Below are 27,382 nucleotides of genomic sequence, written 5' to 3'. Positions count from 1 at the left end.
GTCGATGATGTGTTTCCAAATTACTGCAATGTGAATGCAACAAGAGACGTCACAGAGGAAGAAGAAATGTAAGGTTCGCGTTTTCGGGGAAGTTCGGGGGCAGGTTTGTTTTCCCACGTGACGGTAAGTTCAAAGTTCAACGACCTCCTTGGCGCTCAGGCCTGTCACCCTGTTATCCACTGCGTGGGACTATCCGGACGAGGTATGTCTCTCACAAGAAGGTTCTATGGTGCAACGACGTTGAGTTGGTATTCAGCAGCTCACGCGAGACACACGACGCCGTCAGAGTCTTTGATTCTACGTGAGCAGCGGATCGACGTGTAAAGTACGTCATGATAAATAGGACGTCTTCGGATTCCTGACAGCGTTTGTTCTACTCCGACTTGCTCATTAGATGGGCAATTATCACGCGGAGGTCTATGAAGCCTACTTAGTGGAAGAAGAACAAGCGAAATTTGCAGGTCTCCGGTCCGCTGAGCTACAATATATGGCTTCGAGCATGCTCCGGGTCTATGAGGAAGAGATCCTGGTGTTGCAGAAGCGCATCCGAGAAATCAAATCGATCTATAACTCCGGCGCATCTATCAACGAGCTCCTCCCCAACGAACTCCTAATGCAAATTTTCCGTGAAGTCAACCCCCGAGCCAAGCCCGTCGACGCCCTTCGGTTGACCCACGTGTGTCGCTCCTGGAGGCTCTTGCTTCATGGTGACCGGATATTCTGGACAGACTTCCTTGATCCATATGAAGAGATCGTCGGTCGCGGAGGAAAGGACTTGCCAACTGTCCGCATGGCGTTCGAGAGATCCGCTCCGGTTCCCGGACTACGGTTTACACTCACTGGCGCATTTCTGCCTAGTTTGAGAAGCATCTCAATGAGACATGTGTCTCGGATCTCTACCCTTGCGCTTGACTGTACAGCGGCGAGAAGCTGGGACATGCATGCGTTCTTTGACCTTCAATTTCCCCATCTCGAGGACCTCTCGGTGTGGCTCATGTGCAAGGAAGCCCGCGTCCCTGCAAATCCTTCCCTACCCGCCCCAAGTCTTCGACGTCTCCGCACGAACTGCGTCACGTTCGCACTGCGCTGGATCAAGCCTTCACTGCACGAAGTCACCATCGGCCAGCGTTGGAAGGGGTGGAATAACAAGGACGATATCTCCTGGGCCCCCTGCTGTACCCTTCGCGAAACGGACCACCTCTGGAGTGCCCTCAGGGCGACATGCGTCAGCTTGAAAGAGCTGAGACTCCACCGCTGCATCTCCGGTACAGCTACGAGGCCGAGGGATCCTCCTCTTGACTTGCCAAGCCTCGAGAACCTGGTCATTATCGCCAAAGGACCCCACACCGTTTGCGCACTGCTTCAATGCATGAAGCTACCTGCAACGGCCAAAGTCACACTTGTATCGCGTCACCGCTACTACGAAGTGGGTTCTCCGGTTCATGGAGCGGGCGTACCATGCATCCGCGATATCGGGGCCGTGTCGATCCATATAAAACCCCATCCACAAATCAGTGGGGACCTCGTCTACCGATACCTTGTGGGAGGTCACAAGCAAGTTTCCGACCAGGGCTTTGACGTTCCGCTCAAGCTGTACTCGTATGTCCATGGATCTCCCAGAGAGATCTCCATGGACATCTCGCGCTTCTTCCAAAGCGCAATGTCGGTCTTTCTTCCGCACATGATCAGTCGCCTGACGCTGTGCTGCACCGACCCGTTCCCACCCGACGTCAACAAGGGATGGCTCTGGCTCTTCCAGCAGTTTCCTTATATCCTCCACCTCGACATCAATATTCCCTCTTCCGCAGACGTCTTCGTCGCGCTCGCTGAGGAAGGTGTCTTGCCCCAGTTGCGTTACCTCACGCTCCACACTGACACCGACAGTACGGCCGTCGCAGACGAGACCATGGTGTCCGTCCTCGCAGAACGGGCTTCTCGAGGGCTACGACTCCAGGATTTCAAGTTTGTACGACGTGCATATTCCGAGGAGGAGAGCAGAGCCGTAATGCCTATGCCGGAAATCGCATGGCTTCTAGTACTGCGGCTGGAGACCATCATTCCACGCTTCTCGTTTCATGTTGAGTGGGGACCACGGGGCCACAGCGGCATCAAAGGGTCGCAGTCTCTCCAATCTAGCGCACAACAAGCACGTAGTCTCTTCTTGACTCTGCTTGCATCATCATCATGATCCACGTCTCGCGAACGGACGACTACTCTTAGTGTACCATGCGCGAGGAATAGCATATGTTGAATCAGACACTTTGTGCGCAGGATGTAGAGCCAACAAAAAGACTGTCTGGCGAATTGCGCACGACGGATGAGTTAGCGATGACCATTATACATTCAGCCTGTGTCCATCCGTTCCATCCGAATATTCATTCCATCCGTCCGTCCATTTCATCCGTACCTCTTCCTAATCAAACCCACCGAACTCAATCGAACCACTCCTTACCCTCGCCCTTGAACTTCTTCAGCTCCGCCTTCCACGGCTCCCACGACCTCCCATACTTGCGCACCAGGCCCTTCAGCTCCTTCTCCTGGGCCCGCAAGTTCCACGGCTGCTCCCCGCCATACACGTCCGTGAACATCTCGCTGAGCGGCGGGCGCGGGAGCGCCTCCGCCTTCTTGTACGCGGCATGCACGTCCGCCTTGATGCGCGCCTTGAGCGCGTCGTCCTCCTCCTTGGACCACCACCCACGCAGCTCGAGGAAGAGCCGGAAGCGCACGAGCGGGTTGTCGAGCCGCTTGCGCTCCTCGACTTCTTTCCTCGGGCGGTAGGCGAAGGAGTCGTCGGAGGTCGAGTGGTGGCCGACTCTGTGTCACGGCGGATGAATTATAGTGAGAATCACGCTCGTGCGGAGAAATAGGGAGGGGGACGAGATGACGCACCGGTATGTCATGGTCTCGACGAGTACCGCTCGGCCCTCCTCGATGCAGCGGCGGCGCGCCTCCTTGACGGCGGAGTAGACAGCGAGCACGTCGTTGCCGTCGACACGGATGGTGTGTACGCCGTATCCTGCCCCGCGCGCTGCGATGCCGTCTCCGTAATACTGCTCGGTTGAGGGCGTTGAGATCGCAAAACCATTGTTCCGCGCGATGAACAGCGTTGGCGAAGGGATGGTCGATGCTGTACGAGCATGTGAGATGGACGCAATGGTACACGATAGACGAGCGACGTACCCAGGAGCATGCCGGCGTGGAAATCGCCTTCAGACGCAGCGCCGTCGCCGAAGTATGTCACTGCACAGTTCTTCCCTCGCCTTGACGGATCGCGCTTCAACGCGAAACCAACGCCCGCAGCTTGCGGGATCTGCGTTGCTAATGGTGACGATATCGTATGGAAGTGAAGCTCTTTGGAGCTATAGTGCTGAGGGAGGAAGTCGTTCAAAAACAGCCTTGCGCTTAGCGTGATGACAATAGTATGACATACCACCGGCATTTGTTTGCCCTTGGTACAGCTGTCGAGGCTCGTTCCGTAGCATTGGTTGATAAGACTTTCGATCCCGAAACCGCGGTACAGCAAAACGCCGGCTTCGCGGTACTGGGCTGCAGACAGGGTTCAGGTCGTGTTCCGAGGTGCGCTGTAGGAATATGCTTACCCAGCACTCTTATTCCTGTGTTCGCTGAGCACTCGAGACATAAACGGATGAGGGCACTCACTCGTCATCAGGCGCGAGAGCGGCGGCAGAGCCAATAACGGCCGCCTCTTCCCCATACTACAACATAATTGACAAAGGGGGGGTTAGAGGCTGTGAAAACGGGGACAAGCTGACGTCAAGAGACCCACGGCAGTGATCTACAGGTAGGTGAGAGATAGTTCGGTAACGTAGAGTTCGGGACTCACATAGAAGGATATTCGACCCTGGCGTTGGAGGTTGTAAAGGACGTCGTCAATTATGGGCAGCTGCGCCATGTTCTCGTACCTTCACGGCAGCTCCCGTTAGTAACGAGAGGCACGGCATGAAGAGAGGAGCGGCGTCTCACATGTTGCGCGCGAAGTCTCGGTCCAGCTATCGAAGAAATGGGGCTTGTTAGCTTTGCTACATCGTCACACACGTTGCAAGGGAGCATCAAATGTATTGGATTACAGCCACTGAAAGTGTTGATTACGGACCACGAAGTCCTCTGAGATGGTTCTCGTAGGAGGCACCGTCCGTCTTACTGACAAGATCTGGCCACTATCAATAAGCCGCAGAGAGCAGTATGCAATCTGGCGCATAGCCTGCAGCCAATCGCCATACATTACACCATAACATTCTATAGCCCCAAAACGCGGCGTCTTCAGGCAAGGTGGCTGAACCTCCCGCACGCAGAGCACTTGGAAGATAGTCGAGAACGAATCATTATTCGAACATACCTCTGGAACCTCCGCGCCCTCAATTGGCTGCCCTGCACCATCGATGATCCTGTAGGTGGGAATCTGCTTGCCAGAGTCCATGACGGAGTTGAAGAAGTGCATGGTTGAAGTGATGGGCGACTGCGACGAGGGTAAATTGCCATGAGGATACTCAGGAAGCTTCGGGGTCACCGAAGCAACGCCTCTGGATGTGCGGGCGACGGTGAGCTGGCGTAGAGATGGCGGGAAGCGCGTCGGACGGAACATGGTGGACAAGAGCAAGAGCAGGTGAGTGCGGGGAGACGCCGATGCGGGGTAATGCGCGCCTGTGGCTGAACGGACCACGTGGGGTCTTCGGCGCGGTCCGAGTTCGCCATGACATTGATATGTCTTTGCGCGCGTGGCGGCTTGGTCTGCGTTCTCCTCCTCATCTTCTTGCTTGCTGTCTTCGAAGCTCTTGGTTTATCTCGGGGCGCACACGAATATACCACTAGGAACATTGTTGCAACTGTATGGACCGTGACTTTCACTCGTCCGACTCCGAACGCGACACAGCAGACTCCCGACCACCAAAACGCGCTCGTCGTTCCTCCCCACAACCTCCACAAGCCTCTTCCTCTCGTTCCGAACCAAGCGACCGTCGCATGTCAAACGGACACGCTGCTGGACACGGCGATGGAGACGCGCACCCGAGCACGAGCTCCGATGCCGGTTCCGACGCCCTGCCACTGCTATCGCCCTCCATAATTGGTGTCGAGCCCCTCGACGAATTTATCCGCGAAATCGCGGACTTCATCCACTATCACATCAGCCAGCGACCGCAGGAGCCTGGGGGAGTGATAGAGGTGGAAGCAAAAATTGGTGTGTTGAGGGACCTCGCGGGAGGACAGAGGTTGCAGTTGCCAGTATTGGTCGAGTCGAGTGCGTGGTTTTGGCTTGCATTGTCCGGTTACGCGAGGTTGACGTTACGGCCTTTCCCTGCTGGCCTGTATGATGCGCGATAGTTCTCGCACCACATTCAGTGGAAGTCCGCTTCGAGTCCAACATGTCCGCAGTATGTCCCTAACCACCGCCGCTCCCGCACTCACATGCGCACACGTGTCGTCCCTAGAGACAACACCAGCACTATAACATCCTCCTCAACAAGCTCAAGGTCGAGAAGCCCGAGCTGAACATCAACTACGAGCACCTGCACCTCATCGACAACTTCTACTCGCCCGAGAGCGGACGCGGGGAGAAGATCCGCGTGACACGCGACGAGAAGACAAGCCAGGTGCGCGCGTGTGTGCGCAAGGTCCGCCTCGGGGATCTCAACATCTTCTGTCCGAAACGCTTGGTCGACTGGCGCGTCAGCGTGAACATGGAAATACCAGGTGCGTCCTCATTCCTCGTGCCATGCCTGTTGCCCCCGCTTCTATCTCATTCCTCGTCCGCGTTCTCGTTCATGCCGTGCTGACATGCGTGTCTTCTTGTATGTGGCGTTCGGCGCTTTAGTCCCGCCACCGATAGGCTCGCCCACACACACCCGCAAAAAGGACCGCCTTAGCTATACACACCAAGAGTTCGCGATCGACCTCACGCAGGTCACCGCGACCTTCGGCCCAAACTCAAAAGTGCGCTCCCCATCTTCCCTGCAACCTGTCTGCACCCCCTCACATTCCATCAGCCCGAGATCCTGCACGAGCTGGAGGTCGAGCTCCGGCACTCCGACTACCTGCTCATGGTCGCGGCGAAGCGCGGGCTGCCCGAGTACACCATCGCAGAGCAGAACGCGTTCGACGAGCTCATACATGCGTTCGTCAACAATGCACGTATACTCTGCCGGAATGCCAACCCCGCGTCTGGCGGAGGCGACACTCGCTAGTGCCTATCAAGGTGTTGGTCTTGCCTTCACTGGGTACCCCCTCGCCCTGACTGCCTCCCGTCATTCCCCTCGTGGGCCCGACCCTGTCGTTCCCCGAAGGTCGACTCCTATCGCATCGGACATCGCATACGCGAGGCGGGGGTTCGGAGCTTGGCAGAGTGGCAGAGTGGCAGATTCGAGGCGGGAGTGTGTATCGTTACGTCTTGGACTAATGTCGCTGATGCTCTCGGTTGTATTCATAGCCGCACTTTTGGGAACACGAGCTTACCCTAACAGTCTGCGCGTTTAGGCCCTCTGCTTAGGTTCTTGCGTGTCGTCGGACAAGGCACGAGCACGAAGGCGATGAGCGCGACGCGTGGTGTGAAGCGGAGTTCGATATGGCAAGTCAAGGTCAGGATGCGACTCATGCCCTCGGTCGCAGGCGGCGCAGCTTCGCGCTAGGTTTCGATGGTTCCGGAGAATCTAGCTCGCGCATGCAACGCGCAGGGAAGCCTCGATCTTGTCCGCTTGCCCGCTTCCTGGAAGCTCGGCGCAGAGGGGGCGGAGATCTCGGGAGTGACGGATCTCTTACCGCCATACCGCCGGTGGTGGGCTCCGCGTGTGAGAGAGTAGTTCTTGCGAATACTCGGCAGAGTATCACCTGGAGTCGGATGTCCGTGTCTGAGGTAGGACGGATGTGCAAGTCTACACTACGTTGTTGTGTGCCTTCTCTGCTGGGTGGTGCAGTCGGCGTTCTGCAAGGGAATATCATGGCAAAGAGAGTATGGATGCATTCGTAGCTGAATCAACGACTCACGTTTCCCTCCGGCACTTCGTGATCCCCGCTCCGACGAGTCGGACTAGGGCGTCGGGAATGCGCCTATCGGTGAGTCGATTCAAGTCTGGCGTAAAGGAAGGACAGCTATATTGCTGCGCGGTTGCCCCTGCACCAGCAATCGTCGCACCTGTGAGGGTGGACATGTGCGAACGTCTTCTAGCCTTCTCAAGATCACAGTAAACAGATAGCTTTGTATGCAAGACTCAGGACAAGAACAATGCCGGTCGGCAACGACGCTACACAATATCAAGACGTGCAAGGGGGACATACAAGGTTACGCCAATTTCAAGACGGGTGAAGTTATACAGTATATGCATGGGGAGATGCCATCGTTAACCTCAATCAGTGACGACAGTCTTGATCGAGACTTTCTCCACGATTTCGTCCAACCGAGCGATCTGGTGGACTGTCAACGAAGGATAACCATACTCGAACACCTCCCTGTCGACCTCCTGCGTGAAGGAGAGTGATCGGAGGCGCAGGCCACAGGCTGCGCGCACCTCCAACGCCCGCATCATAGTTCTATACTCCTTGTCCGACGTCTCGTGCACGTAGATGACGACGGTCAGATGCTCGAGGTGCTCCAGGACGTTCCCCGCGCCGAGTGAGGAGAGGGCGTCTCCGGGACTAAAAACGTCGAGGACGAGTTCGATAACCCGAGGATGATGCGAGTAGAGCCAGGAATACCCTCCCCCGTCGCCGTCGAGGTGCCAGTAGCACTCCACCCGTATGCGGGTGATGTTCATGGGTGAGTAACATGCGGTCAACCCCCGGAAGAGAGCGAAGAGATCAAAGAAGTACGCGGCGCAATCCTCGGACGCTACTTCTTCGGCAAGTAACGACAATCGCTTGTCGCCCGGCTCGACCTCACCAAGGATTGAGGTCCTGCGAAACGGGAGGCGTGCTTGGGAGACAGAGATCACCAACGAGCGAATTTGCGGTATGACAGGAAGGACGTGCCTCCTCGGAAGGAGGTCAGAGGGCGACCGATGTGCGTAAACAGCGCGAAGAGCGATCCTTGCGGTGTCCGGGAACGTCAGGCGTTCAAGTGTGTCGCGGACTGATTTTGGATCCCCACACAGGCGAAGAAACTTGAGTTTCCACAAATGTATGTGAACGTCGGCGTCCAGGCGGTCGAACGGCGCACCGGCGGTAGGAAAACAATGCTTCACCTCCAGCTCCTCGAGGTTGGAGCATCGTTCCAACGCTTTGAACATTATGGAAAGGGTGTTGAACCGACAGCACCTTAAGGGAATATTACGGTTTTTCGAGTAGGAATCTGAGTAGCGACCACCACAGACGAGGCTCCGAATTCCGGGATTCATCGCCATCCACTTAAGCGCCAACTGCATGCAATTGGTCCGTAGGTAGCTGAGACGAGGAAAATGGACAACTGGTGGTGTATAGGCTAGGGAGTTGTACCGGCCTCGTTCGCAATAGAACCACAGTGACAGTCTCTCGAGTCGTGGGAGGTGCAGATCGAAAAGAGAGTCCATGCCGTTGCCGACGTCGTGCGAGCAGTCGAGCCAGAGGGTGGAGATGCGCGAAGCGTGGTCTGGTATGGTGCACAACGTGGAGAGAAAGGCGCCGTGGAGGGAGACGGCGAGATCGGCAACCGGTTGGGACTTCTCGAAGGCAATCAGGACGAAAGGGAACCTCCTGGGATTGTACGTGAACGACGTCTTGTCGGCAGGATTGAGGATGCCCAACCAGAACGCAGGCCACTGATGGATGAGGATGCGCCAGGAACGACATACGTGCGTGAGCCGAATCGGCGCCATGGCATCGTCCTGACTCGGGGTCACGCCGCGGAATATCAGCAAGAGGACTTCTGCGGGCAGCTTCTCATTGATGACGTCCCGGCCGTTGTGCATTGAGTGGGAGCTCGAGTTGCCTTGCCGGGACTGCAGAACCATCTAATTGTGTCAATTCTGGTGGCCCCTATGGTCCTGCACGACACTCACAGCCATCTCCTGAGCCTCGACGGATCTCAGTCTCTCGCCAGCGCGAACATCCTCTGTCCGAACGAGCGATTCTGACACAACGTGTTGGATAGTTGCCGCCATAGTATCTATCATTGGCGGTAACAACAGTCGAATGATTAACCAAAATGATTCAGGCCATTGCATGCACCAGTTTGGAACTCACCATGGGCACGGTACACGCAGCGTTCTGAAGATGCAGTCAAACCGATGGGTTCTGCAGCAACGTCAGATCCGATGTGACTCGAGTGCGTAAGAGAAAACTCAGTACTCAGTACTCACCGACCGATGGTATTGTCACAAGAAGGATGGCGGCCGGCGAAAGGGGCCAGCAGAAGGTCGTCCGGATCCGTCACGTCAAGTTTCAACTTCCGAACGAACTGCATACCAAGATATTAACACACATGGCTTCCACGTGGCTTACTCACGCGTGGTCGTGGTGAACGTCACGATGGATTTTCAGGCCAGGACTTCGAGCATCAAACCAGTGATAGACAAGACTGAGCGCATCGGAAGTCACTACATGGCCTCGTCGTGGGACTGTCTTCCGAAGTGTTGCGGCCCTTGTTCGGATTCCACATGTACTCGAAGTACATGACTTCCCCACCGTGACGGCGACACCTCCGAGTAGCTAGCGGAGTCCCGCCTCCAAATTGGAGAGGCCAACTGCTGTAGGCCTTGGAAGCGAGATAGCGGACATGTCGTTGTTCGATACAGGACTTAGGTCGTGGTCGAGAGCAGTGTTGAGCTGAGCGCCGAGAGGCCAGGGTGGCTAACATCAGCTCTGGACCTTTGGACTCAGATTGAAAGTACGGCGGCCTCTTGTCAGCGTCGCACATTTGTAGCGGACCCCACTATCACTTCCAGGCTAACAGGGGCCATACTTGTAGGGAACGGAAACTTTATAGCTTCTGGTACATATGTTTCAAGCTGATTCGAGTCAGTTTCAGAGAATATGTGTACTGAGTACATGCTTTCATCTGTAGGGAACATACGAAACCAGAGATCTCGGAGAACAAGGCTGACAAGAAGGCATGATATCCACAGTCGCCCAGTTCTCCGACAGCGCCGCCCCCCCGGCAGCTAGCAGCCCCCAGGCGGCAGACGGCACACGCTCAGGGACAGGGATGAGCTTTGTCGCTGCCGCTAGGCTGTCAGCCTCGCCGGTACGACAGTATAGAGTATGAACTTAATATACAGGCCGTCCGCCGCACCTGGCACGAGCGGTTGGCCCAATGTGAAGAGGAGCACAACACAAGCGAGTTGAAGCCGCTCGTACTGCGCTTGCGAGGGTGACAGCGTTCCGAGTCGAACTTTGACACTGACAGGCGTTCAGTAGGTCCGTGATGATATGTAGACGCACCTGCACGATTGTGGAGTAGGTTGGGCCTACATACGTTACGCGCGGCCCCGTTCGGGTCTAGAGGGGTTCCTGGATCATGTCGGTGCTCAAAGTTGTTGCTGTTCGGCTCCCCCATGGACACCATGCGCACCTCGCAAGCGCAGGCGTGGGCGAGATTGGGCATGGGGGCGAGTGCGGGCGTTGGCATATGTATGGATAGATCATAGATAGGGGCCCTGGACTCCCAGTGCTAGCATGAGCGGTTTGTACATATATTCACTAACTCAGTTCCATGTCACTTACAAGCTTACCAAGGCTGTTTCCGACTTGCGAGGCCACGAGCAGTGGGCGAGATCTCCGAACTTGCATCCTGCAGAAGCTACAGAAAACGGTTAGTACAGCCGTATGACGTGCTCGTACTACTACTTACGAGGGTACCGTCGGTCTGTATCGGTATCGGTATGGTGGTATGGTGAGGATGGTGAGGATGGATGCCTGTGTGACCGTTGACGTGTTGACGTCTGCCAAGTTCCTGACGACGATCCGGGAGTCACGCATGCACAATGCCACCGCTCGATGTCGACGGCGGTTCAAGTTCGTTCTGGCGACCAGATCTGAGATTGTGGACGTTTTTAGTGCACACGTCTACTCCACAGCATAGCGGACCCACACGCACATCATGGTCACTGGCTTTCTTCAAGTTGACAGTCAGGTATATATGCGCAATCGCGTACTTACTTGCTACTTTCCAACCTGTTTCCATGTGGCCATCATGTTGGAGCCTCCTCGAGGTCGAAGTTCCAGATGGACTTGGGGGCCGAAGACGATAGCAGCTCCATCTCCCTCCTCCGCCGTGGCTACCGCCCGCATGGTGCGTACTACCAGCGCGCGAATTCAGCGAGTACGACACTGAGGTCCTCAGGTAACGAGCGTCGTCGAAACCTCGGCGTAGTTGCTTCAAGCTGGCTTTGGGACGCGTCCTGCAGGCTGCGTGTGCGCGCTGCAGCGATCAGGATGGAGTTCAATGAGTAAAAGAACAACAGGACTGCGCGGGGTACCGGAGAGCGGGAGGGGAGCGGAGGAAAGAATGGCGGCGGGGCGGACGATGATCGATGATGCCGGGAGCGCAATGCGCATTGCGACGGGGGAGCGAGGAGGCTGACGATCCCGGGCCTGTCTCGACTCTCAGCAGAGAGGCTCAGTGTGCATGTGAACGGTAGTTGTTTCGACCTGGACGCACTGGAGACCCGTCTGCGCGATGCCACAGCTCGATGGTAGTACTGTACATGTAACATAGGCCGCACACGAGTATGCACTGCGCCTCCGGGCCCCGGCCCCGGGGTCGTTTGGCATCACTATACATTCAAATGTTATTAATGACGGTGGAAGTCAAGTCACAATCACAAGTGGTTGCCGACGGAAGCGCTCGCCCTCGCGATCGCGAAGACTCCTTCGAGTTGAGGCCTCCTCGGCGACCGCGAGCGACGAGCATCAACGAACATCCTGGCAGGCTCAACATATATACTTATCCGTCACTGACACTAGCAGCAGAAACGACTCGCGTCGACGCCGCAGACCCCGTTCAGCACTAGATTGTTACACAAAGCACGTACACAGCGCGAAGCACGACTCGCTCGGATGACCACCACAACAGAGCACAGAGACAGAGACAGAGAGAGCCAGATACGAGGTACGAGACACGGAACCGAGACACGAGACAGAAAAACAAAACACAAGCGGAACCCCAGCACGCAGTACAGTAACTCAAATCGTAGATGCTACAGGTGGCCCAGGCCAGTGAATCTGATCGGGACGGGACTAGTGGTGGTAGAGATGTGGGCCGTGGCCCGTCGTACACCCCGGGGCCGAAGACAGAAGACAGAAGACAGAAGGCAGATACGCGCATTCCCGACGAGACGGTTTGTCCGACCGTGCCGTGGCAGTCCTGCGATTCCCATGCAGATGGAAGAACCTCAAGAAGAAGAGGAGATGAGGGGAGACGAGACGAGACGAAGGCGAGGCGCACCGCTATGCCTCATCCTCCCCGTGCCCGTGCCCGTCCTCCTCATTCTCGTCCTCGCCCTCCTCGTCCTCGTCATCGCCCCCCAGCTCCGCGTCCCCCTCCAAATCCACGCCCTCATCCTCATCATACTCCGGCTCCTCCTCCCGATACCACACCAACCTCTCCACATCCTCGTCCAGCCTCCACGGCTCGCGCACCTTGCCCCCTCCCCCTCCCTCTCCTCCTCCCAGCGCACTCGCACTCTCCCTCTCGCGCCGAACCACCCTCGCCCGCCACCGCGCACTGATCTCCGCCAGCTCCCGCTCGAGCGCGACGCCCTCCTCGTCCCGCGCCCCGTCCTCGACCTCCCACCTGCGCACCGGGCACCCGCGCCCCCGCCGGTGCGCCGCGAGCCGCGCCAGCTGCGTCCCCGACACACCCGCGATACGCAGCGTCTGCAGCGCAGGCAGGATCGGGATCGGGATCGGGGGCTCTCCGTCATGTCCGTCGTGATCCGCAGCCCCGCCCTCGCCTTTCCCTCGCGCTGTGCGCGCGTGTGGCTGGTACGCATAATCCAAGTCGTAGTCGTACTCGCGCGAGGCGTCAGAGGCAGAGGCAGAGGCAGAGTCGGTCGCGCGCGCCTTGCCCTTGCCCTTGCCCTTGCCCTTCAGATCGATGCCATGCACGCCGTTTGTGACGCCGTTCACGCGCGTGGCAGACGAGGCCGTCGACACCGACGCTTCCGACGCGGGGGAGGACGCAGCAGCGAGCGTAGACGGCGACGGCGACGGCGGACTTGATCTGGAGACACCTGCCCCCGCCCCAGGAGGATCCGCCCGCGCGTTCCCGAAGAGCACGTCGAACGCGCCCTCGGGGATGACCGCGAGGTCGAGCTCGAGGCGCGTGAGCTCCGGAGCGCTCTCGAGCAGCGCGCGCCAGCTCTCGACGGTGCACGAGAGCGCGGAGACGGTGAGCGACGTGAGGTGGGGGAACTTGGGGCGCCGCGATGGGTTGCGCTGGATGCTGCTCGCGTGCGCGTGCGCGTGGCCGTTGCTCGTGATTCCGTTCGCGTGCGGGTGCGGGTGCGGGTACGGGTGCACGCGCTTGACGAGGGGCGGGGCGACGAGGTACTCGATGAAGGGTGTGAAGTCCTGGTCTTCGGTGTCGAGCTCGAGGTGGAGAGAGCGCAGGCGCGGGGCTTCGAGGGTGCGGAAGAGAGCGATGAGGTAGTCCGAGTCGAGGTCGTGCAGCTGGATCTCCTGCAGGCGGGGGAGGAGTACGGGGTCAGCGGCAGGGGGCAGAGCGAGACCTGGGGGGAGGACGTCATCTGGATCTGGGGGATCCGCGCCCCAGTATTCTATGCCGTCTGGGGGCAGGCCGCCTGAGGACTTGGCGCGGGGGCCAGAGTAGTGGAGGAAGAGACGCTCGAGGTTGGGGGAGGAGACGAGCATGGAACGCCATTGCTCCCAGGGCATGCGGACATCATCAGAATGAAGTGCGTACTCGATGGAGGTCAGGTTGGAGAGGAAGGGCGAGCTCGTCCAGGGGAGGTTGACGCCCTGGAGGATGATGTTCTTGAGGTTGGGGAGCTTGCCGCCGAAGACGACGACGGGGGGCGGGCCAATGGCACCAAAGAGACGTTCTGGGGACTCCCAGTTCTGGACGTGCCAGAGCTGGAGGGTGCGGAGGAGGGGTGCGGAGCCACAGGTGTTGAGGACCTTGCGTGCGTAGCCCTTGCACTCGAGGTCGGCGACCTTGAGGTGGAATTCGCGCCAGCGGGCGATGTGGGGAAGGACGACGTCAAAGGTGGGCATGAAGGAGTCACGGAAGATGAGATCTTTGCGGTGCTTCGCGGTGTCTTCTGCGCAGGTGTCGACGTAGAGGTCTATCGGGAGGCGGGGGTTGCGGGAGAGATAGGCCCTGCCACGGTCGATGTGGGACTTGAGTCGGAAGTGGACGGTGCTCCATAGATGGGGGGTGTGGAGGGCGATGTGGCGCCAGTGTCGGGAAACATGGGAGACGAGGACCTCGAAGGGACGATGCTCGGGGAGACGGTCGTCGGGGAGGGGATCGGAGTCTACGCCGAGCTGGAATATGCGGGTGAGGAGCTCGACGGGAAGGAGGAGGATGGGAGGCATGTTTGGGTAGTACGGGCGGAGTGACATGGAGGGAGGGGAGGGAGAGGGGAGGACGGAGGAGAGGGTCGGGTCGGAATGAATGGGGGCGAGGAAGCGGACATGGGACTCGGAGTGGGACGCGGCTTGCGAGGCGGACGGAGACGGCGCTGCGAGCCGCACTGGCTCTCCCTCTCCCTCCCCCTCTCCCTCTCCCTCGAGCTCTGATCGCACGTCCTCCGCCTGAGAAGCACCCACAGTCTGCAATGTCCGCCGTGGGACGCTCAATTCCCTTATAATCTCCACCCGCATGCCACGCCTGTCTGCGCTCACCTGCTGCGCCATCCCTCTTTTCGCCATTCTCCTCGCAGTGCGCACTTGGTGTGCAGTTCGGTGTGGGACTCGACGGCGACGAGGGACGTGGAGGGGAGGTCTAGAGGACGCAGAGACGGCGAGTCGCGACTTATTCCTGGTATTTACAGCCCCGATCTCGATCCATTCGTCCGATCATCACTTCGATCGCCACCACCTCCATATGGGGCTCCTTTCCCAACCATGTGGCCGCGGTCCGGGCTCCGCGACGAATTCAAGCCCCGCGAGCGCATCCCCAGATCGCCTCCCGTGCATCCTCCCATCTCCGCCTCCGCCACTGCACGTTCTTTCTCAACCTCGTGCTTTGTATACACCCCGTCCCAGCGTCGTAATGTGCCACCAATTCTCTACGAACCTGTCTCCAGGCCGCACGCCCCGCCGTTCTACCCTCGTCGCCCACCGCACATCCCCATTCGTTTCCATCGCACCAGTCCTTGCTGTGCAGCGCTATCTACTCCCATCCTATCCCCGCCGCTGGCCATCGCTGAGCTACCCCCGTACCCGAGTCTTGCCAGCGGCCACTAGCTGAGGCACCATCTACCGTATCTCTGTTCGCAGCCAACACCTGATAGCCCCCATCACGACCAATCTCATCTATCTCTCTGGCATCTCAGCCCTGCAGACAAGGACGAACCCCCTCCCCGCGGCTCCCTCTACCCCGCATCGGCAACACCCCATGTTATTCCACAGAAACCGCCACCAACGCCTCCTCCACCTTCCCGACTTCCCCAGCGGCCATCCACGCCGCGCCCCACCTCCCATCGTTCACAAGCCCTCGCATTCCGTCTGTCCCCGGACTACGCCTGAAATCTCCCCGTAGTGCAAACTCGCTCACCGGCACCCGTACTACGCAGTCCATCGCTGCGCACGCCCGCACCTGCACTAGTGGTTGGTCACTAGCCAAATCCCCACATCCTCTGCCCAAGAGCCGCCACGATCTTCTCTCTCTCGCGCCCGCCTCGAGCCACGGGACCCACTCGCGCCTCGCCCGCCATCGCCCGCACTATCGACACCCGGACGTCAATGCTTCCAGCCGCGGGCCCTTGCCCCATCCTGCGCTAGGGCAAAGTATACCCGGCCTTCTCGATTCTGCATGGCACCAACGCACATGTGCCGTGGCGGCGCTGCGGGCAGCGGCATCCCCCCGTGATTCCGTCCATCTCGCCATGCATGATGTCTTCTGGGAACCCCGGATTCACCTCGCCCAATCGCACCCGTACTTATCTCGAGCTTCGAGCTGCCAACTCTCGCTCTCCTCGGCGCGCCCGTGGATCTCCGTTCTCCCTCATCTTTGCGCTCGTCTCGTCTCGTCTCGAGCCGCTCGGGACTCGGTGGCTCGCTCGTCGTCTCATCATCGTGTTCTGCATCACACAACACGACCTCGGCCTCGAGCCTGCTCGAGCCCTCTTTGTCGCCACGTCCGTAGTCCCGTGTTCTCCCCAAGGCTCCGCGGCGCTGACTCCTGAGACGCCTCCTCTTTGTCGTTCCCTTTCCCTGCCAAAGCGACCTCTGACCCCACGTTCCACCCCGGATCGTCGTCTCCCCTCTTAGCCAGCCAGCCTCATTCAATCCGAGGACGGCACCCACGTCACGCCTGACGCGTGATGCCTCTCAAGGCTCGCTGTCAGGCGCAGCCGGACGCGTCATCTCGACATCGACATCGACATCGACATCGGCATCGGCATCGACGTCGACGTCGACATCGAAACGCCCAGTTACAACTGGACCCGTCCGTCCGAGGATCGAGGAACCGACGTGCGATGTACGCGGGCGACGTACTGACAGTACGAGTACGCCAGGCGCCAACATGGGTGTGGGCCCTGGGGGCCGTCCAATCATCCCGCTCGAGTTGCGCATCAGATTTAACCATCACTACGGAGATCGACGCCCACTGCCCGCCGCCCATCTGCATTTGAATTCGTTATCCCCGGTTCCCGGCTCTGATAGGATCTCTCCTCCTCTAGGCTCTGAGCACGTATGTATGTATTCAGCCTTTACCCGTGTCTCTCGTCTCGTCAGCGACATTATCCCGCGCAGGACTCGGACGCCCCGCTTGCTCTTGAAGACCAATCAATTAATCATCAGTCGCTATCAGACTCAGTTACTGTACGTCTTCACCCTAGGGTCGTCCTCTCTTAGGCCTTCGTCCCAGGGCCCCAGCGCTCAAGATAGATTCTAGAACACCCGCCCTCACCCAAGTCTCACCCTCACCCTCACGACGTCCCCAGTAGCCTCCGTGCCGTGAGCACTCACGTACGTACGTACGCACTATGTACCCAACCATAACTTCTTCTTCGATGATAGCGTACTTACTAGAGTCTAGCTGACACCATCGGACGCCAGGTACCACCCGGCGGCGCTGCGCTGTGTTATGTACTGTATGTAGTCTGTAATCATGTCGTTGACAGCTGCTACTAGACCCGGAGAGCCCCGGTCGGCTCGCGCTCGTTCATGCCCGCATATGTGTCAGCGTGCCGGTGAGTGCTAAGTACTACCAATGTTCAATGTAGAGCGACTACTGTTGCAATTGGTTCAAGATCGACCGTCTCGTCTCGTGCCACTGTCTTTAGCGTTTGCCGCTACTAGCTAGTCCCCAGTCCCCAGTCACCAGTCACTAGTCATTAGTACAAGTTAGTCCGCGCGCAGCGACAGCACTCAACTTGAGTTAAGTACTCAGTACTCAGTACTCAGCGCCGACCCCCCACCCCCGCATCATCATGGCACGACGGCGGTCATTGGTCATTGGTCAATGGTGCGTCCTGCGCTCGACGAAGCGAGGCACCGTCACGGGCATTGGGCAACGCTCAAGAGACTCGGGGTCCGGGGACGGCCGATTCGGAGTGCGGACGACGGGACCCAGGTCCCACAGGATTGGACTAGCAGTACTTAAGTCTTAGACTAGTGGCACTAGCACTGGCACTGTTACTCAGTACTCAGTACTCAGTACTCAGTCACTACTCAGGACACAGGACGCGACATCCCAACGCCGTCGCTGGTCTCCGAGTCATGCATCGCGCTTCTCGTCCCGCTGAGCCTCAAGCACGCTGCACCAGGGTCTTGACTCTTGCAGTTGAGCCGTACGTCGGAGCTTCCTCCCTCCCTCCCGACGTACAGTACAGTACAGCGGCGCGCGCTCCGACTCCCGAGTCACCAGCGACTCACCGTTTACTCACATACTTATCCCCACCATTGGCACTCACGAAGCAAGCGTCAATCACACGTCGATGCAATGCATATGTATAATATTAATGTAAGTACTTACTGTGCCTTCGTCATGACGGCAGTGACACTGACACTGACCGGATCAAGGGAATATTAATAGGACTTCGCCGTCAGCCCCTCCACCGTCTCGATTATAATTTGTAGATACTATACAGCCAGCGTGAACCTGAGCAGGGCGAAAGACGAACTTGCGCGGACAGTCACTAGTCGCTATCAGCCTCGCTAGCTGAGCGGTACAACTTCGACCCCTCACAAGTCTCCTGCGGGCATAGCGTTCTACCACGCACACGACATGGTCGACGTGCGCGCGTCATAATCAGGTCCAGCTACCGTGTGCTGTTCCTTATCAAGGCATTTTGAACGATAATGATATATGATTGGGCGCAACAATGTATGTGGTACAAGTACAACTTCAACTTCAATTGCTCTTCTAATCTTTGTGCTCTCCTAGCAGTTGGCTACTCCAACCCACTGGCAAGCGACGGGACTACTCTATCGCCCTAGAGCGTGCGCTGGACGTACGCACCACGCGGGTGGTATCCACGGCGGGTGTTCCCAGTCCCGTCGTCGTTCGAGCCATTGCCATCGCCCGAGTCGGTAGGGGTAGAATCCGTGCCCGAGTCGGTGCTGGTCGGGGAAGCAGCAGAGCTATCACCGTCGCTCGAGGAACCCGTGTTGATGGGCGCAACACCCGACACGAGGGACGACGCGCCCGACACGATCGAAGGCAGCTGGGTGGACACGCCGCCCAATGCGGACGTCACTAGCGAGCTCACACCGGACACCACTGGAGGTACGGCCGAGGAGACCCCTCCGACGGCGGTGTATGCGACCGAATTCACGCCGGATAGGGCTGAGTTCAGGCCCTGGCCATCTGCGGTTGGCAAGGCGGAGGAGACGATGCTCGAGACGCTGCCGCCCACTCCCCCGTCGTCACTGCTGTCGTCGGCCCTGGACTCAACATTTCCGGCTGACGTGCCCGACTCTGTCGAGGTGCTGGCGCTCGAATCCGTCGTGCTGGTGATAGTAGGGGAAGCGGAGGAGCTATCTCCGTCGCTCGAGGAACCCGTGTTGATGGGCGCAACACCCGACACGAGTGATGACGCGCCCGACACGATCGAGGGCAACTGTGTGGACACGCCGCCCAAGGCAGACGTCACTAGCGAGCTCACGCCGGACACCACTGGGGGCACGGCTGAGGACACCCCTCCGACGGCGGTGTATACGACAGAGTTCACGCCGGATAGGGCCGAATTCAGGCCCTGGCCGTCTGCGGTCGGCAAGGCGGAGGAGACGATGCTCGAGAGGCTGCCGCCTGCTCCGTCTTCGCCGCTGCCCCCGATATCTGAAGTAGTAGTCAGTATGAGATCACATGCGTTGGAGACAGATAAACGTACCACCCTGGGCCTGCCCGCCGGTGCAAGCGAGGACGACGAAGCCCGCGAGAGTGATGAACTTGTTGCTGAGCATGGTGAAGGCGTACGCGAGAAGTGCGAGTGAGAGATAAGGTGGCGGGTGTATGGGCGTAGGCGGTGGTGGGTGCTGGTGCTGGAGGACACTGGGTGTGCTGAAGAACTACTGCAGGAACTGTACAAACTTATATACCCTTCTCGACGCACTAGGGGATGGGCAACTCACGCACTTGAAAACCTGAACTCAGCAAACTTCACGTTTGTGCTCGAGCGGGGGATACACCCATTGTCACCCCAAGAACCATTCCCGCACACGCAGAAGACCACCCTTCGTCATCGCGCCATGCTTCTTCCGCGAAGAGGGTGCGAAGGGTCCGACGCAGCTGCCCCGGACGGCCCATCCCGCAAGCCTGCACCGTCAGAAGGTAGTAAACCAGGAAGACGGGGTGCACGCATGAAAGCAGTCCAGGATTGATTTGCGGAGCCGCCGGCTCATATCCGCTGGGACTGTGGGGACACGGCCTTCTTCCGGTGGAGTGCTGGTCTAGATCGAAATCGGAGCCAATATCGCCTTCAACCCCATCGTCCGGCTGGCAACATGCGAGGAGGCATCGGCATGTGCTCAACAGTCCATAGTCAGTGGTCTTGGGCGAGAGGAGACGAGTATGTGTGAGTGACGTCAGTAGAGTACTGGATGATGATGCATGATGGTTAGGGGGGAAAGCGTGCCAGCACAGCAAGTATATCATAAGCACGTCCGTAATAGGCATACCAGACGCCCATGAATTTTGGAGCCCAAGGTGACGGTGTTACTTGTGAAGCTGTCAGACTGCGCAAGACTAAGTACTACACATTGTGGACTCATTAGAGATCCACTGGATATTTAAGACGAACTCAGCGCACACCAAAGGAGAACGAGCGGAGAAATCATAGTAATTCGTTCCGATTCTGTTACTGTACATGTCTCGTGTGCCAAAAAGGGAAAAGAAAAGAGTCGTAAAGATGAAGAGCAAATACAAACAATCCTATGTCAATTCTCTCCCATCCTGCGCGCCCATCCCTCGCCCTATCCAAGCTCAAGCCCACATCGCAGCAAGAGCACGTCCAACAACCCCATCACTCTTCTTCTGGTGCTCGAACACCGCGCCGTGCGGGTGACGAACGCTGAACCAGCGACGACCGGAGCGGCCACCCTGGCCACTAGCACCGTCGTTGTTCGTGCCCGTCTGACCAAGACCGCCCTGGCCGCCGCCCGTGCCATGCCCGCCGTCGTTGTTACCGTCGTTCGTGTCGTTGTTGCCGTCGTCTTGGCTGCGGTTCCCATCACCGCCCTCAGAGACGGACCTGCCGCCGTCGTCGGTGCTCGTCGCGTCGGCGCCAGAACTGGTCGAGGTGCCGCTGCCGGACGCGTCTGAGCCCGAGCCGTCTGTGCCGTCTGTACCACCCGCCGTGGGGGAAGGCGAGCCGGAAGAGCCTGAGTCGGTCGGGGTGCCATCGCCGGAGCCTGACCCATCGCCAGAGCCTGACCCATCGCCCGAGCCGTCAGCGCCTGAGGAGGACGAGTCGGGGCCCACGCCAGCTGATACAGACACTCCTGACGCGGACCCATCGTCGGCGGAGCCTGAACCGTCGGACGACGAACCCGAGCCCACACCGGCAGAAACGGTGGCTCCCGGGACAGTCCCGTCAGAGGAGGAGGAGGAGGATGAGTCGGAACCCACGCCTACGGAGGCAGTGGCTCCCGGGATGGTGGACCCATCGTCAGAGGAGGATGAGTCGGAGCCCACACCAACTGAAGCAGTGGCTCCCGGGACAGACCCGCCATCAGTGCCAGTCGCGGACGAGCCATCATCGCCGGAAGACGAGCCATCGCCCACGCCGACAGAGACGGAGGCCAACGACGCCGATCCGTCATCAGTAGCGGTGGGGTCAATTCCGTCCCCAGAGCTGGTCGAGGAAGAGTCGGAGCCCAAGCCGATGGACGCAGTGGCTCCCGGGGCTGATGCGCCGTCGGTGCCAGTAGCGGACGAGGAATCGCCATTGGAGGAGCCGTCGCCGCCCACGCCGATAGAGACGTTCGCCCCTGGGGCCGACTCGCTATCGGTGGCGCTGGGGTCAGCGCCGTCTGCGGAGCTCGTCGCGGACGACGACGAGTCGGAGCCCAAGCCGATGGAGACGGCGGCCACGTCTGAGCCGGAGGCGTCAGAACCGCTCCCAGTGGTGGTCGCGGACCCGGATCCGTCAGAGGATGAGCCGTCGCCCAAACCCAAGGAGACCGACGCTCCGGGGTCTGACGCACCGCCAACATCGGCAGTGACCGTTGCGGAAGGCGCAAGGGTCGACACGACGCTGCCCGCTGAATCCAGGAAGGTAGTTATGCCATCGAGACCCACGGAAGCCGTGGCCCCAGGAAGGTCTGATCCACCGATGGAGACGTCAGCACCGGTTGTGGAGACATCGGCGGTCGCGGTTGGGGCAACGGTCGACACGACGCTGCCCGCTGAGTCGAGGAAGCTCGTTATGCCGTCGAGGCCTACGGAAGCCGTGGCTCCGGGCAAGGCTGACCCGCCGAGGGAGACGTCGGCCCCGACACCGGTGGTGGCAGCGGAGACGTCGGCGGTCGCAGTCGGGGCGATGGTCGAGAGGAGGTTGCCAACCGAGTCGAGGACGCTAGTTACGCCGTCCAATCCGATGGAGATAGTGGCATCGGCCTCTGCATGTGCAAGGTGAGTTAGTATGCGTAGAGATATAGAAAGATGGGGAAGGAGACGTACGAGGCGAGGCGTGTGCGTTGGCACAAGCGAGAACGATGAAGGCCGCGAGAGACGTGAACTTGTTGTTAAGCATGGTGGAGGGAAATCGTAGATGTCGTAGAAGTCGTGGAAGAAAGTCGTGATCGCGGTATATTCAGCGTGAGGCTGGGTTGTAGGAAACGAGGCCTGAGATCGAGTTGTGCTGGAGAAAAGCTGCATGTCCAGCCATGTTATATACCTTCCTGGCAAAACTACGTAGAGGCGAGCAAGGGCTTGGCAGACAAACAGGAACGACACACATCTCCAGATTCCAGGAACGCACTGTAACCTCCTTCGCTCGTTCCGCACCCACAGGGGACCTCCGACCGTCATCGAGAAGCACAGAAGGGCCATAGTGACCTGTCGTCTAGGCCCGGAGTTGGAGCAGCTCAGAGGTCCCGCCGGCAGCGGAGGGGTGCAGGAACGTTCCGTCGGTGTCGTCTGTTCCTGAGCTCGGACCCTTCAATGGTCGGAAGGAGGTCTAGACAAGGTACGAAGTGGATTGTGGGCGTAGTGGCTACGCGGGTGCAGCAGTAGAGAAAAGCCGTTTGCGGAGCCTCGGGCTCACATCCGTTGGAGCATTACCGGGTAAGATCGAAGGGGCGCGATTTTGGCAGGAGTGACAGCGGACAACGGGTAACTTTCGACCAAGGTCCGTTTACCAGGCGGGGTTATCCGTGCCATTACGCGAAGAGGCAAGTCGAGGAGTGCTCAGTGAGTCGTCATGGGCGGAAGAGAACCTGCCGGCGGTACTCAGTGACGACTTCTCTCCGAAAAAGGTAATTCAGGCGCGCGCGGCATTCGCCGCCACCCGCGTCACTTGGCAATATGAACAAGGTCTGTCAAGCAAACTGACTATGTGCATCTCACTTGTCGCAAGTCGGACGAGGAGCCACACGCCAAGATCAGCAACTAGCACGGCCTCGGTAGGGTAAACACGAGGCTAACCACCTCCATCGTCGGCTTGGACCCTGATTGGTTGGGGCCTGAGGCATGACTGATCACTTGAGGCGATAGATTACAACATTGCATAGTACAAACACACTACCTCTTGGAGTACATACGTCCAATACCACCTCATGATCCACGACGCAAACGGCGAAACAAACCCACAGCGCGTACGACTGCGTGGCCCGTCGTCTCATGACAAGTCAAAGCCCGCATTCGAGTTGATAGCTTGCAGGAGCTTTTCTCTCAGCACCCGCGCACTGGTATACCTCGGTAGCTACGCGTGCGTACATCAGCACACAGTGAAGCAACACGATAATAGCCCAGGACGAGGACGTACCTTTAACAAGTTCACGCAGGTACTCGCCGTCGGCAGCCGCTTCTCGTCATCCGTCGCGTCCCGGATGGCGAAGTTCGGGTTGAGCTCCTTGAACCCACTAACGGGGACATCCAGATCGTCAATCAGCCTTTCACGCGCGAATGGTTTGCACGAACACAACTGAATATACTCACAGCAGTGGTGGCCGACTACAGCTCGTCGCGAATCGGAGCAGCTTCCGCCGCTCTTCTTGGGTGAACGTATTGACAACCTGTGTTACAACACGAATACAGACATCAATAAGGTTGCCTGCAGCCTGCCAATTTACAACGCAACCACCACGTACCTGCCAGAACAGCTGGATCGTCAAGTGGTGGTCATCGTACAGCCCTCCGTACTGCGTGTGCTTGCGCAGGTCATCCAGGTCAATCGGCGTGTCGACACCTCCGAGGAGGATTTGGAGCTCTTGCTGGTTGAACATCCTATCGTACAAAAGCGCGCATGAGCACGAGCATGAGCATGAGCATGGTCATGAACGCCGGCTCAATGTCCACCACCGCTTCGAGAATCCAAGACGACGTACCGCAGCCACTTAGGATCAATAATCTCCGACAACCCCTCAAAGAACGCCGTGCTCTGCTTCTTGATCTGCTTCGTCAGCCGATAGTGCGCGACCAAGTAAATATACTGCAGCCGGTTCTCGCGTGTCACGGGGATGTTGCTCCCGTTCGGGATCAGGTCCGTCGTGCGCGTCTCCCCAAACTCCTCCTGCGCGACGGTGAAGTTGAGCGAGAGGTCCTCGGGGTTGCCCGTGTAGTGCTTGAGGAAGATCAGGCCCTGGTACAGCTCGGGGTCGAGCGAGGCGAGGTCGTCGAGCCAGCTTTGCTTCCCGAGCCACTGTAGAGCGGGCGGTCTTGGTGTCAGTACCGGGATATGCGCAAGAGGGGTGGCGGAGGCATACCTTGGCAAGGAAGAAGCCCGCAAAGGCGACGTCGACGAGGATGCCGTCGTACAAAGCCTTGCCCAGTATCCGGCCGATGAAGCGGTACCATGCCAAGCTGTGCGCTGCGAGCCGCGAGAGAGTCAGCACTTACTGTAGATCTTCGAAGAAGGACATGCTTACACTCTGTGGCGTACGAGTGGGGCGCCGGATACAGCTCGTTCTTCTTGTTCGCCAGCCAGAGCCCACGATCTGTATCAAACACCTCCTTGCAAAGACTCGTCAAGAACTCCTTGAACACGCCTCCACCGTCGATACCAGCCCTATACGTTCACCAAGTCAGCGCTCCTTCTCCCCTCGGTCCACTGGAAACGAAAAAGACTCACTCCTCCTGCCCCCATTGGTCCACAAACGTAATCGCAATCGGCGACCTCAGATCAACCTCGCCCAGTCGGTCAAACCCGTCCTGCGAGATATGGTCCCTCCGGATCGTGACGCGATGCGTCCCGCGCCCGCGCCACTCGGACACTCCGCGCATCTGCATGTCGTTGAGTACGAACCGCCGGAAGATGCCCACGCGCACGTCGAACGGGATCGCGAACGGGATGTTGTTCAGCACGCCAAGCCGCGGCGAGAGGTATGCGATCTGGCGCTTGTTGAGAAGCGGCGCCCGCCCGCCCTCGGGTTGGGAGAGCTGCTTTTCTTCGAGGCTGGGGGGACGGTGTGAGTGTTCAGTGCAGGAAAAGAAGGGAGTGACGCACATCGCTGCTTGGATGAAAGTGCTCATGTCCATGTGGGCCGTTACCAGCCAGTGCTCCGGGGTCGTGAACGGGCGTCGAGAGCTATACATACACGCGGATCAGCAACCAGCCCCTGTCAAGACATGTGCTAGACGGCACCTACTCTCGTGCGTGCAGCGCCTGCAGGCACTTCGTGGCCTTGTCGCGCACGTTCTCCCACTTGACCTGCCCGAGACCCGGAACGGACTCTTGCGCGCTCGCAGCGTCCTCGCGCCAGTAGAGCGCAAACGCGATGTTGAGGAGCTTGCGCGAATAGACCTTGAGCTCGTCGAGGCTGAGCGGGTTGCGCGGGACGTCCGGGTTCTTGCCCTCCGAGAAGAACTCGTCGTCGCCCATGGTGAGGAGTGCCTGCGTGTACAGCTCAGCGAGCAGCAGGAGAGGCGGCCAGTGTGCTGCGTAGTCGGGGTCTACGTTGCGATCAGTGGGGAACTGGCCGACATGTGGTACTAATACGCACTGGTGATCTCGGAGTAGGACTCATCTCGTCCGAGGGGAGAGCTCCGGACGTAGCTGCGGTAGACCTCGCGCACGAGGCTTCCGCGGTTGTACGCCACCATGGTGCCCAGCACCTTGTCTCTCCTCGTCGGCCACACCGTGACAAGCGCAAAGCAGAAAGAGATTATAGTGGGCGTCAACTTGGCGTTCTGAGAGGCGCGTAGCAATGTGCTGATGTGATCTGGGGAGGGGAGCGTCTGCAGTCGTTTGCGTGTACGCTCGTCGAGCTGCGGCAATGACTGCAGCTCCTCGAACGAAGAGACGATCTCGACCTTTGTGTCGATCTCCTCGTCTGAATCGTCGCCATCTGCCCAGCTTTTCGTTGCATCAGGTCTGTTCGCTGGAGGCTCTAACGCATGGGTCGGGAGGGCGTTCATGAGAAGTGCGCATAGCTGGAGATAGACGGCGAAAGCGGGGACAGGAAGTGCTGAATATCTAGGAGGCGTGAAGGCAGCGAGATTGGCTAGGAGATGTATCTTGGATTCTATTGATGACAATGCGGGATCGTTGATGATGTCGAGAGGCACAAGGTCCAGTGATGCGAGTGGTAGTCGTACAGAAAATGGACCCAGAGCAGGCAGTAACCGGTTTGGTAGCAACGGAATAGTGAGAACTGAGAGTAGCAACTCGCGTAGGGAGAGAGGAAGGAGGTCGGGAATGGACAACGGCGCAGTGAGCAGTGTGGCGAGCGGAGAAAGGATGGACGACTGCTTGGGGGCTGGGACAGGCTGGAGAACGATGGGTCACAAACGAGCTAACGGGTAAGAATACATGACACTCACCAGTTGCGACACAGCCTGGCGCAAGCTGGGGTAGAACCCGTGAGAGACGAGATATCGCGAGAGGGTAGCGCGGGCGGGATTGTCTGATAGTAAGGCGTTAAGAACCGCGAGATGTGCCTGCGCATGCGGCGAGCTGTAACCAGATGAGCGTGTGGCATGTCACAGAGGAGATGCGACGCACTGGGGATTCTTGGAGACGGACCGGAGGATCATGCGACTGACCCGCTGCAGCAGCACGACGGCGCTCTGATCCGATTGCGCGAGGATGTCTGCGGCGACGTCAGGAGAAACCGAGACGCAGGTTCGTTGAGTACCCACCTTTTCGCGAGCTCAGTATGACGGCAGACCATCTCGCCAGTGCCTCCTCGTCCTGACCGAGAAGCACGAGGCATCTCAACCCTGTGAGACTGGTGATGTCCTGCTCAAAGGTGCTCCGCAATCTTCTCCTCACGTCACGCTGCGCAGCATAACCCCTCCAGGAGTGCTGTATTCGCCTAGCGGCGTCTTGGCGTCGTCTCTGGTCATCGCGCTGTATCCTGCGAAGCTTGGCTTCTTGGAGGATGTCGTTATGGGAAGTGGCGGTATGGGTACCTCCAAGATTGATCTCTCTGCGCCGTTTGTTGGGTGCGTCGCCGAACAGCGGAATATCCATTGCGTGTAGCCGTCGAGCAGGTAGGCTAAGACAAGTAAAGCCAGAGGGAAGAAGACAAGGGCGTTTGGTCAGCTGCAGTGAAGGCGCGCCGCGAACGCGTACGCAGATTGCCCACGTGACTCAGACGCGGTCCCCACGTGGAAATGACGTCAGGGCGTGGCGGTCGTCTTGGGTCTCTTGGGATCTGTGGC

General features: G+C 58.6%; 10 protein-coding genes across 10 annotated transcripts; 4 read left to right on the top strand and 6 right to left on the bottom strand.

The window, feature by feature from the left end:
* The first annotated feature begins 178 nt into the window (after positions 1 to 178).
* On the top strand, positions 179 to 2,412 carry L226DRAFT_320536 (uncharacterized protein). Its single transcript, XM_067673875.1, has 3 exons — positions 179 to 202; positions 257 to 325; positions 395 to 2,412. The coding sequence occupies exon 3, from the start codon at positions 395 to 397 to the stop codon at positions 2,186 to 2,188; it is 1,794 nt and encodes a 597-aa protein (XP_067537937.1). The 5' UTR covers positions 179 to 202; positions 257 to 325; the 3' UTR covers positions 2,189 to 2,412.
* Positions 2,235 to 4,615, bottom strand: L226DRAFT_503666 (branched-chain alpha-keto acid dehydrogenase E1-alpha subunit). Its single transcript, XM_067677948.1, has 10 exons — positions 4,358 to 4,615; positions 3,985 to 4,010; positions 3,845 to 3,923; positions 3,788 to 3,796; positions 3,661 to 3,716; positions 3,600 to 3,607; positions 3,431 to 3,546; positions 3,181 to 3,367; positions 2,890 to 3,127; positions 2,235 to 2,814 (listed from the first exon to the last, which is right to left on the bottom strand). The coding sequence occupies exons 1-10, from the start codon at positions 4,601 to 4,603 to the stop codon at positions 2,433 to 2,435; spliced, it is 1,347 nt and encodes a 448-aa protein (XP_067537936.1). The 5' UTR covers positions 4,604 to 4,615; the 3' UTR covers positions 2,235 to 2,432.
* Positions 4,616 to 4,815: 200 nt separating this feature from the next.
* On the top strand, positions 4,816 to 6,478 carry L226DRAFT_532178 (mRNA triphosphatase CET1). The gene is made up of 5 exons (XM_067680213.1): positions 4,816 to 5,257; positions 5,341 to 5,390; positions 5,448 to 5,709; positions 5,831 to 5,949; positions 6,003 to 6,478. The coding sequence occupies exons 1-5, from the start codon at positions 4,849 to 4,851 to the stop codon at positions 6,198 to 6,200; spliced, it is 1,038 nt and encodes a 345-aa protein (XP_067537935.1). The 5' UTR covers positions 4,816 to 4,848; the 3' UTR covers positions 6,201 to 6,478.
* A 760-nt stretch (positions 6,479 to 7,238) lies between these two features.
* On the bottom strand, positions 7,239 to 9,289 carry L226DRAFT_610695 (uncharacterized protein). Its single transcript, XM_067686192.1, has 4 exons — positions 9,282 to 9,289; positions 9,166 to 9,216; positions 8,982 to 9,088; positions 7,239 to 8,921 (listed from the first exon to the last, which is right to left on the bottom strand). The coding sequence occupies exons 3-4, from the start codon at positions 9,081 to 9,083 to the stop codon at positions 7,356 to 7,358; spliced, it is 1,668 nt and encodes a 555-aa protein (XP_067537934.1). The 5' UTR covers positions 9,084 to 9,088; positions 9,166 to 9,216; positions 9,282 to 9,289; the 3' UTR covers positions 7,239 to 7,355.
* A 783-nt stretch (positions 9,290 to 10,072) lies between these two features.
* Positions 10,073 to 10,707, bottom strand: L226DRAFT_320464 (uncharacterized protein). The gene has a single exon (XM_067673874.1). It carries the CDS (start codon positions 10,547 to 10,549, stop codon positions 10,154 to 10,156), a length of 396 nt encoding a protein of 131 aa, XP_067537933.1. The 5' UTR covers positions 10,550 to 10,707; the 3' UTR covers positions 10,073 to 10,153.
* Positions 10,708 to 13,188: 2,481 nt separating this feature from the next.
* L226DRAFT_457993 (uncharacterized protein) lies at positions 13,189 to 14,508 on the bottom strand (the record flags this gene model as incomplete). The annotated part of the gene is made up of 2 exons (XM_067675414.1): positions 13,189 to 13,366; positions 13,436 to 14,508. Coding segments are annotated over 2 exons (1,251 nt in total), but the record flags the coding sequence as incomplete, so codon positions are not given.
* Positions 14,509 to 15,844: 1,336 nt separating this feature from the next.
* L226DRAFT_320440 (uncharacterized protein) lies at positions 15,845 to 16,508 on the top strand. Its single transcript, XM_067673873.1, has one exon. It carries the CDS (start codon positions 16,000 to 16,002, stop codon positions 16,378 to 16,380), a length of 381 nt encoding a protein of 126 aa, XP_067537931.1. The 5' UTR covers positions 15,845 to 15,999; the 3' UTR covers positions 16,381 to 16,508.
* A 2,150-nt stretch (positions 16,509 to 18,658) lies between these two features.
* L226DRAFT_532173 (uncharacterized protein) lies at positions 18,659 to 19,699 on the top strand. The gene is made up of 2 exons (XM_067680212.1): positions 18,659 to 19,396; positions 19,449 to 19,699. The coding sequence occupies exons 1-2, from the start codon at positions 18,730 to 18,732 to the stop codon at positions 19,556 to 19,558; spliced, it is 777 nt and encodes a 258-aa protein (XP_067537930.1). The 5' UTR covers positions 18,659 to 18,729; the 3' UTR covers positions 19,559 to 19,699.
* Positions 19,700 to 20,539: 840 nt separating this feature from the next.
* L226DRAFT_568451 (uncharacterized protein) lies at positions 20,540 to 22,310 on the bottom strand (the record flags this gene model as incomplete). The annotated part of the gene is made up of 2 exons (XM_067684163.1): positions 20,540 to 22,176; positions 22,238 to 22,310. The coding sequence occupies 2 exons, from the start codon at positions 22,308 to 22,310 to the stop codon at positions 20,540 to 20,542; spliced, it is 1,710 nt and encodes a 569-aa protein (XP_067537929.1).
* A 912-nt stretch (positions 22,311 to 23,222) lies between these two features.
* Positions 23,223 to 27,256, bottom strand: L226DRAFT_532170 (HECT-domain-containing protein). Its single transcript, XM_067680211.1, has 14 exons — positions 26,858 to 27,256; positions 26,721 to 26,808; positions 26,540 to 26,672; positions 25,720 to 26,485; positions 25,366 to 25,669; positions 25,224 to 25,304; positions 24,849 to 25,172; positions 24,646 to 24,785; positions 24,484 to 24,587; positions 24,106 to 24,419; positions 23,869 to 24,004; positions 23,717 to 23,793; positions 23,544 to 23,640; positions 23,223 to 23,480 (listed from the first exon to the last, which is right to left on the bottom strand). The coding sequence occupies exons 1-14, from the start codon at positions 27,189 to 27,191 to the stop codon at positions 23,397 to 23,399; spliced, it is 2,982 nt and encodes a 993-aa protein (XP_067537928.1). The 5' UTR covers positions 27,192 to 27,256; the 3' UTR covers positions 23,223 to 23,396.
* Between the last annotated feature and the right edge of the window lie 126 nt (positions 27,257 to 27,382).

This window comes from Lentinus tigrinus (assembly GCF_003813185.1).
Source record: "Lentinus tigrinus ALCF2SS1-7 unplaced genomic scaffold L226scaffold_6, whole genome shotgun sequence".
NCBI classification, from domain to species: Eukaryota; Fungi; Basidiomycota; class Agaricomycetes; order Polyporales; family Polyporaceae; genus Lentinus; species Lentinus tigrinus.
This window is presented reverse-complemented; position numbering and strand designations above follow the sequence as displayed.

What these genes read in the sequence shown, in the direction of transcription:
- L226DRAFT_320536 (XM_067673875.1), top strand. Translation starts at nt 395, where the DNA reads ATGGGCAATTATCACGCGGAGGTCTATGAAGCCTACTTAGTGGAAGAA.
- L226DRAFT_503666 (XM_067677948.1), bottom strand. Translation starts at nt 4,603, where the DNA reads ATGTTCCGTCCGACGCGCTTCCCGCCATCTCTACGCCAGCTCACCGTC. An exon ending in AGGGCGCGGAGGTTCCAGAG is followed by an intron (nt 4,011 to 4,357) that starts GTATGTTCGAAT and finishes TTTCTTCGATAG; the next exon opens with CTGGACCGAGACTTCGCGCG. An exon ending in GTCGAGACCATGACATACCG is followed by an intron (nt 2,815 to 2,889) that starts GTGCGTCATCTC and finishes GCCGTGACACAG; the next exon opens with AGTCGGCCACCACTCGACCT.
- L226DRAFT_532178 (XM_067680213.1), top strand. Translation starts at nt 4,849, where the DNA reads ATGGACCGTGACTTTCACTCGTCCGACTCCGAACGCGACACAGCAGAC. An exon ending in TCGAGTCCAACATGTCCGCA is followed by an intron (nt 5,391 to 5,447) that starts GTATGTCCCTAA and finishes TGTCGTCCCTAG; the next exon opens with AGACAACACCAGCACTATAA. An exon ending in CCTTCGGCCCAAACTCAAAA is followed by an intron (nt 5,950 to 6,002) that starts GTGCGCTCCCCA and finishes ACATTCCATCAG; the next exon opens with CCCGAGATCCTGCACGAGCT.
- L226DRAFT_610695 (XM_067686192.1), bottom strand. Translation starts at nt 9,083, where the DNA reads ATGGCGGCAACTATCCAACACGTTGTGTCAGAATCGCTCGTTCGGACA. An exon ending in TCGAGGCTCAGGAGATGGCT is followed by an intron (nt 8,922 to 8,981) that starts GTGAGTGTCGTG and finishes ATGGTTCTGCAG; the next exon opens with TCCCGGCAAGGCAACTCGAG.
- L226DRAFT_320464 (XM_067673874.1), bottom strand. Translation starts at nt 10,549, where the DNA reads ATGCCAACGCCCGCACTCGCCCCCATGCCCAATCTCGCCCACGCCTGC.
- L226DRAFT_320440 (XM_067673873.1), top strand. Translation starts at nt 16,000, where the DNA reads ATGATGTCTTCTGGGAACCCCGGATTCACCTCGCCCAATCGCACCCGT.
- L226DRAFT_532173 (XM_067680212.1), top strand. Translation starts at nt 18,730, where the DNA reads ATGGGCGCAACACCCGACACGAGGGACGACGCGCCCGACACGATCGAA. An exon ending in TTCGCCGCTGCCCCCGATAT is followed by an intron (nt 19,397 to 19,448) that starts CTGAAGTAGTAG and finishes AGATAAACGTAC; the next exon opens with CACCCTGGGCCTGCCCGCCG.
- L226DRAFT_532170 (XM_067680211.1), bottom strand. Translation starts at nt 27,191, where the DNA reads ATGGATATTCCGCTGTTCGGCGACGCACCCAACAAACGGCGCAGAGAG. An exon ending in GTCCTACTCCGAGATCACCA is followed by an intron (nt 25,670 to 25,719) that starts GTGCGTATTAGT and finishes ATCGCAACGTAG; the next exon opens with ACCCCGACTACGCAGCACAC. An exon ending in ATTGATCCTAAGTGGCTGCG is followed by an intron (nt 24,005 to 24,105) that starts GTACGTCGTCTT and finishes TTTGTACGATAG; the next exon opens with GATGTTCAACCAGCAAGAGC.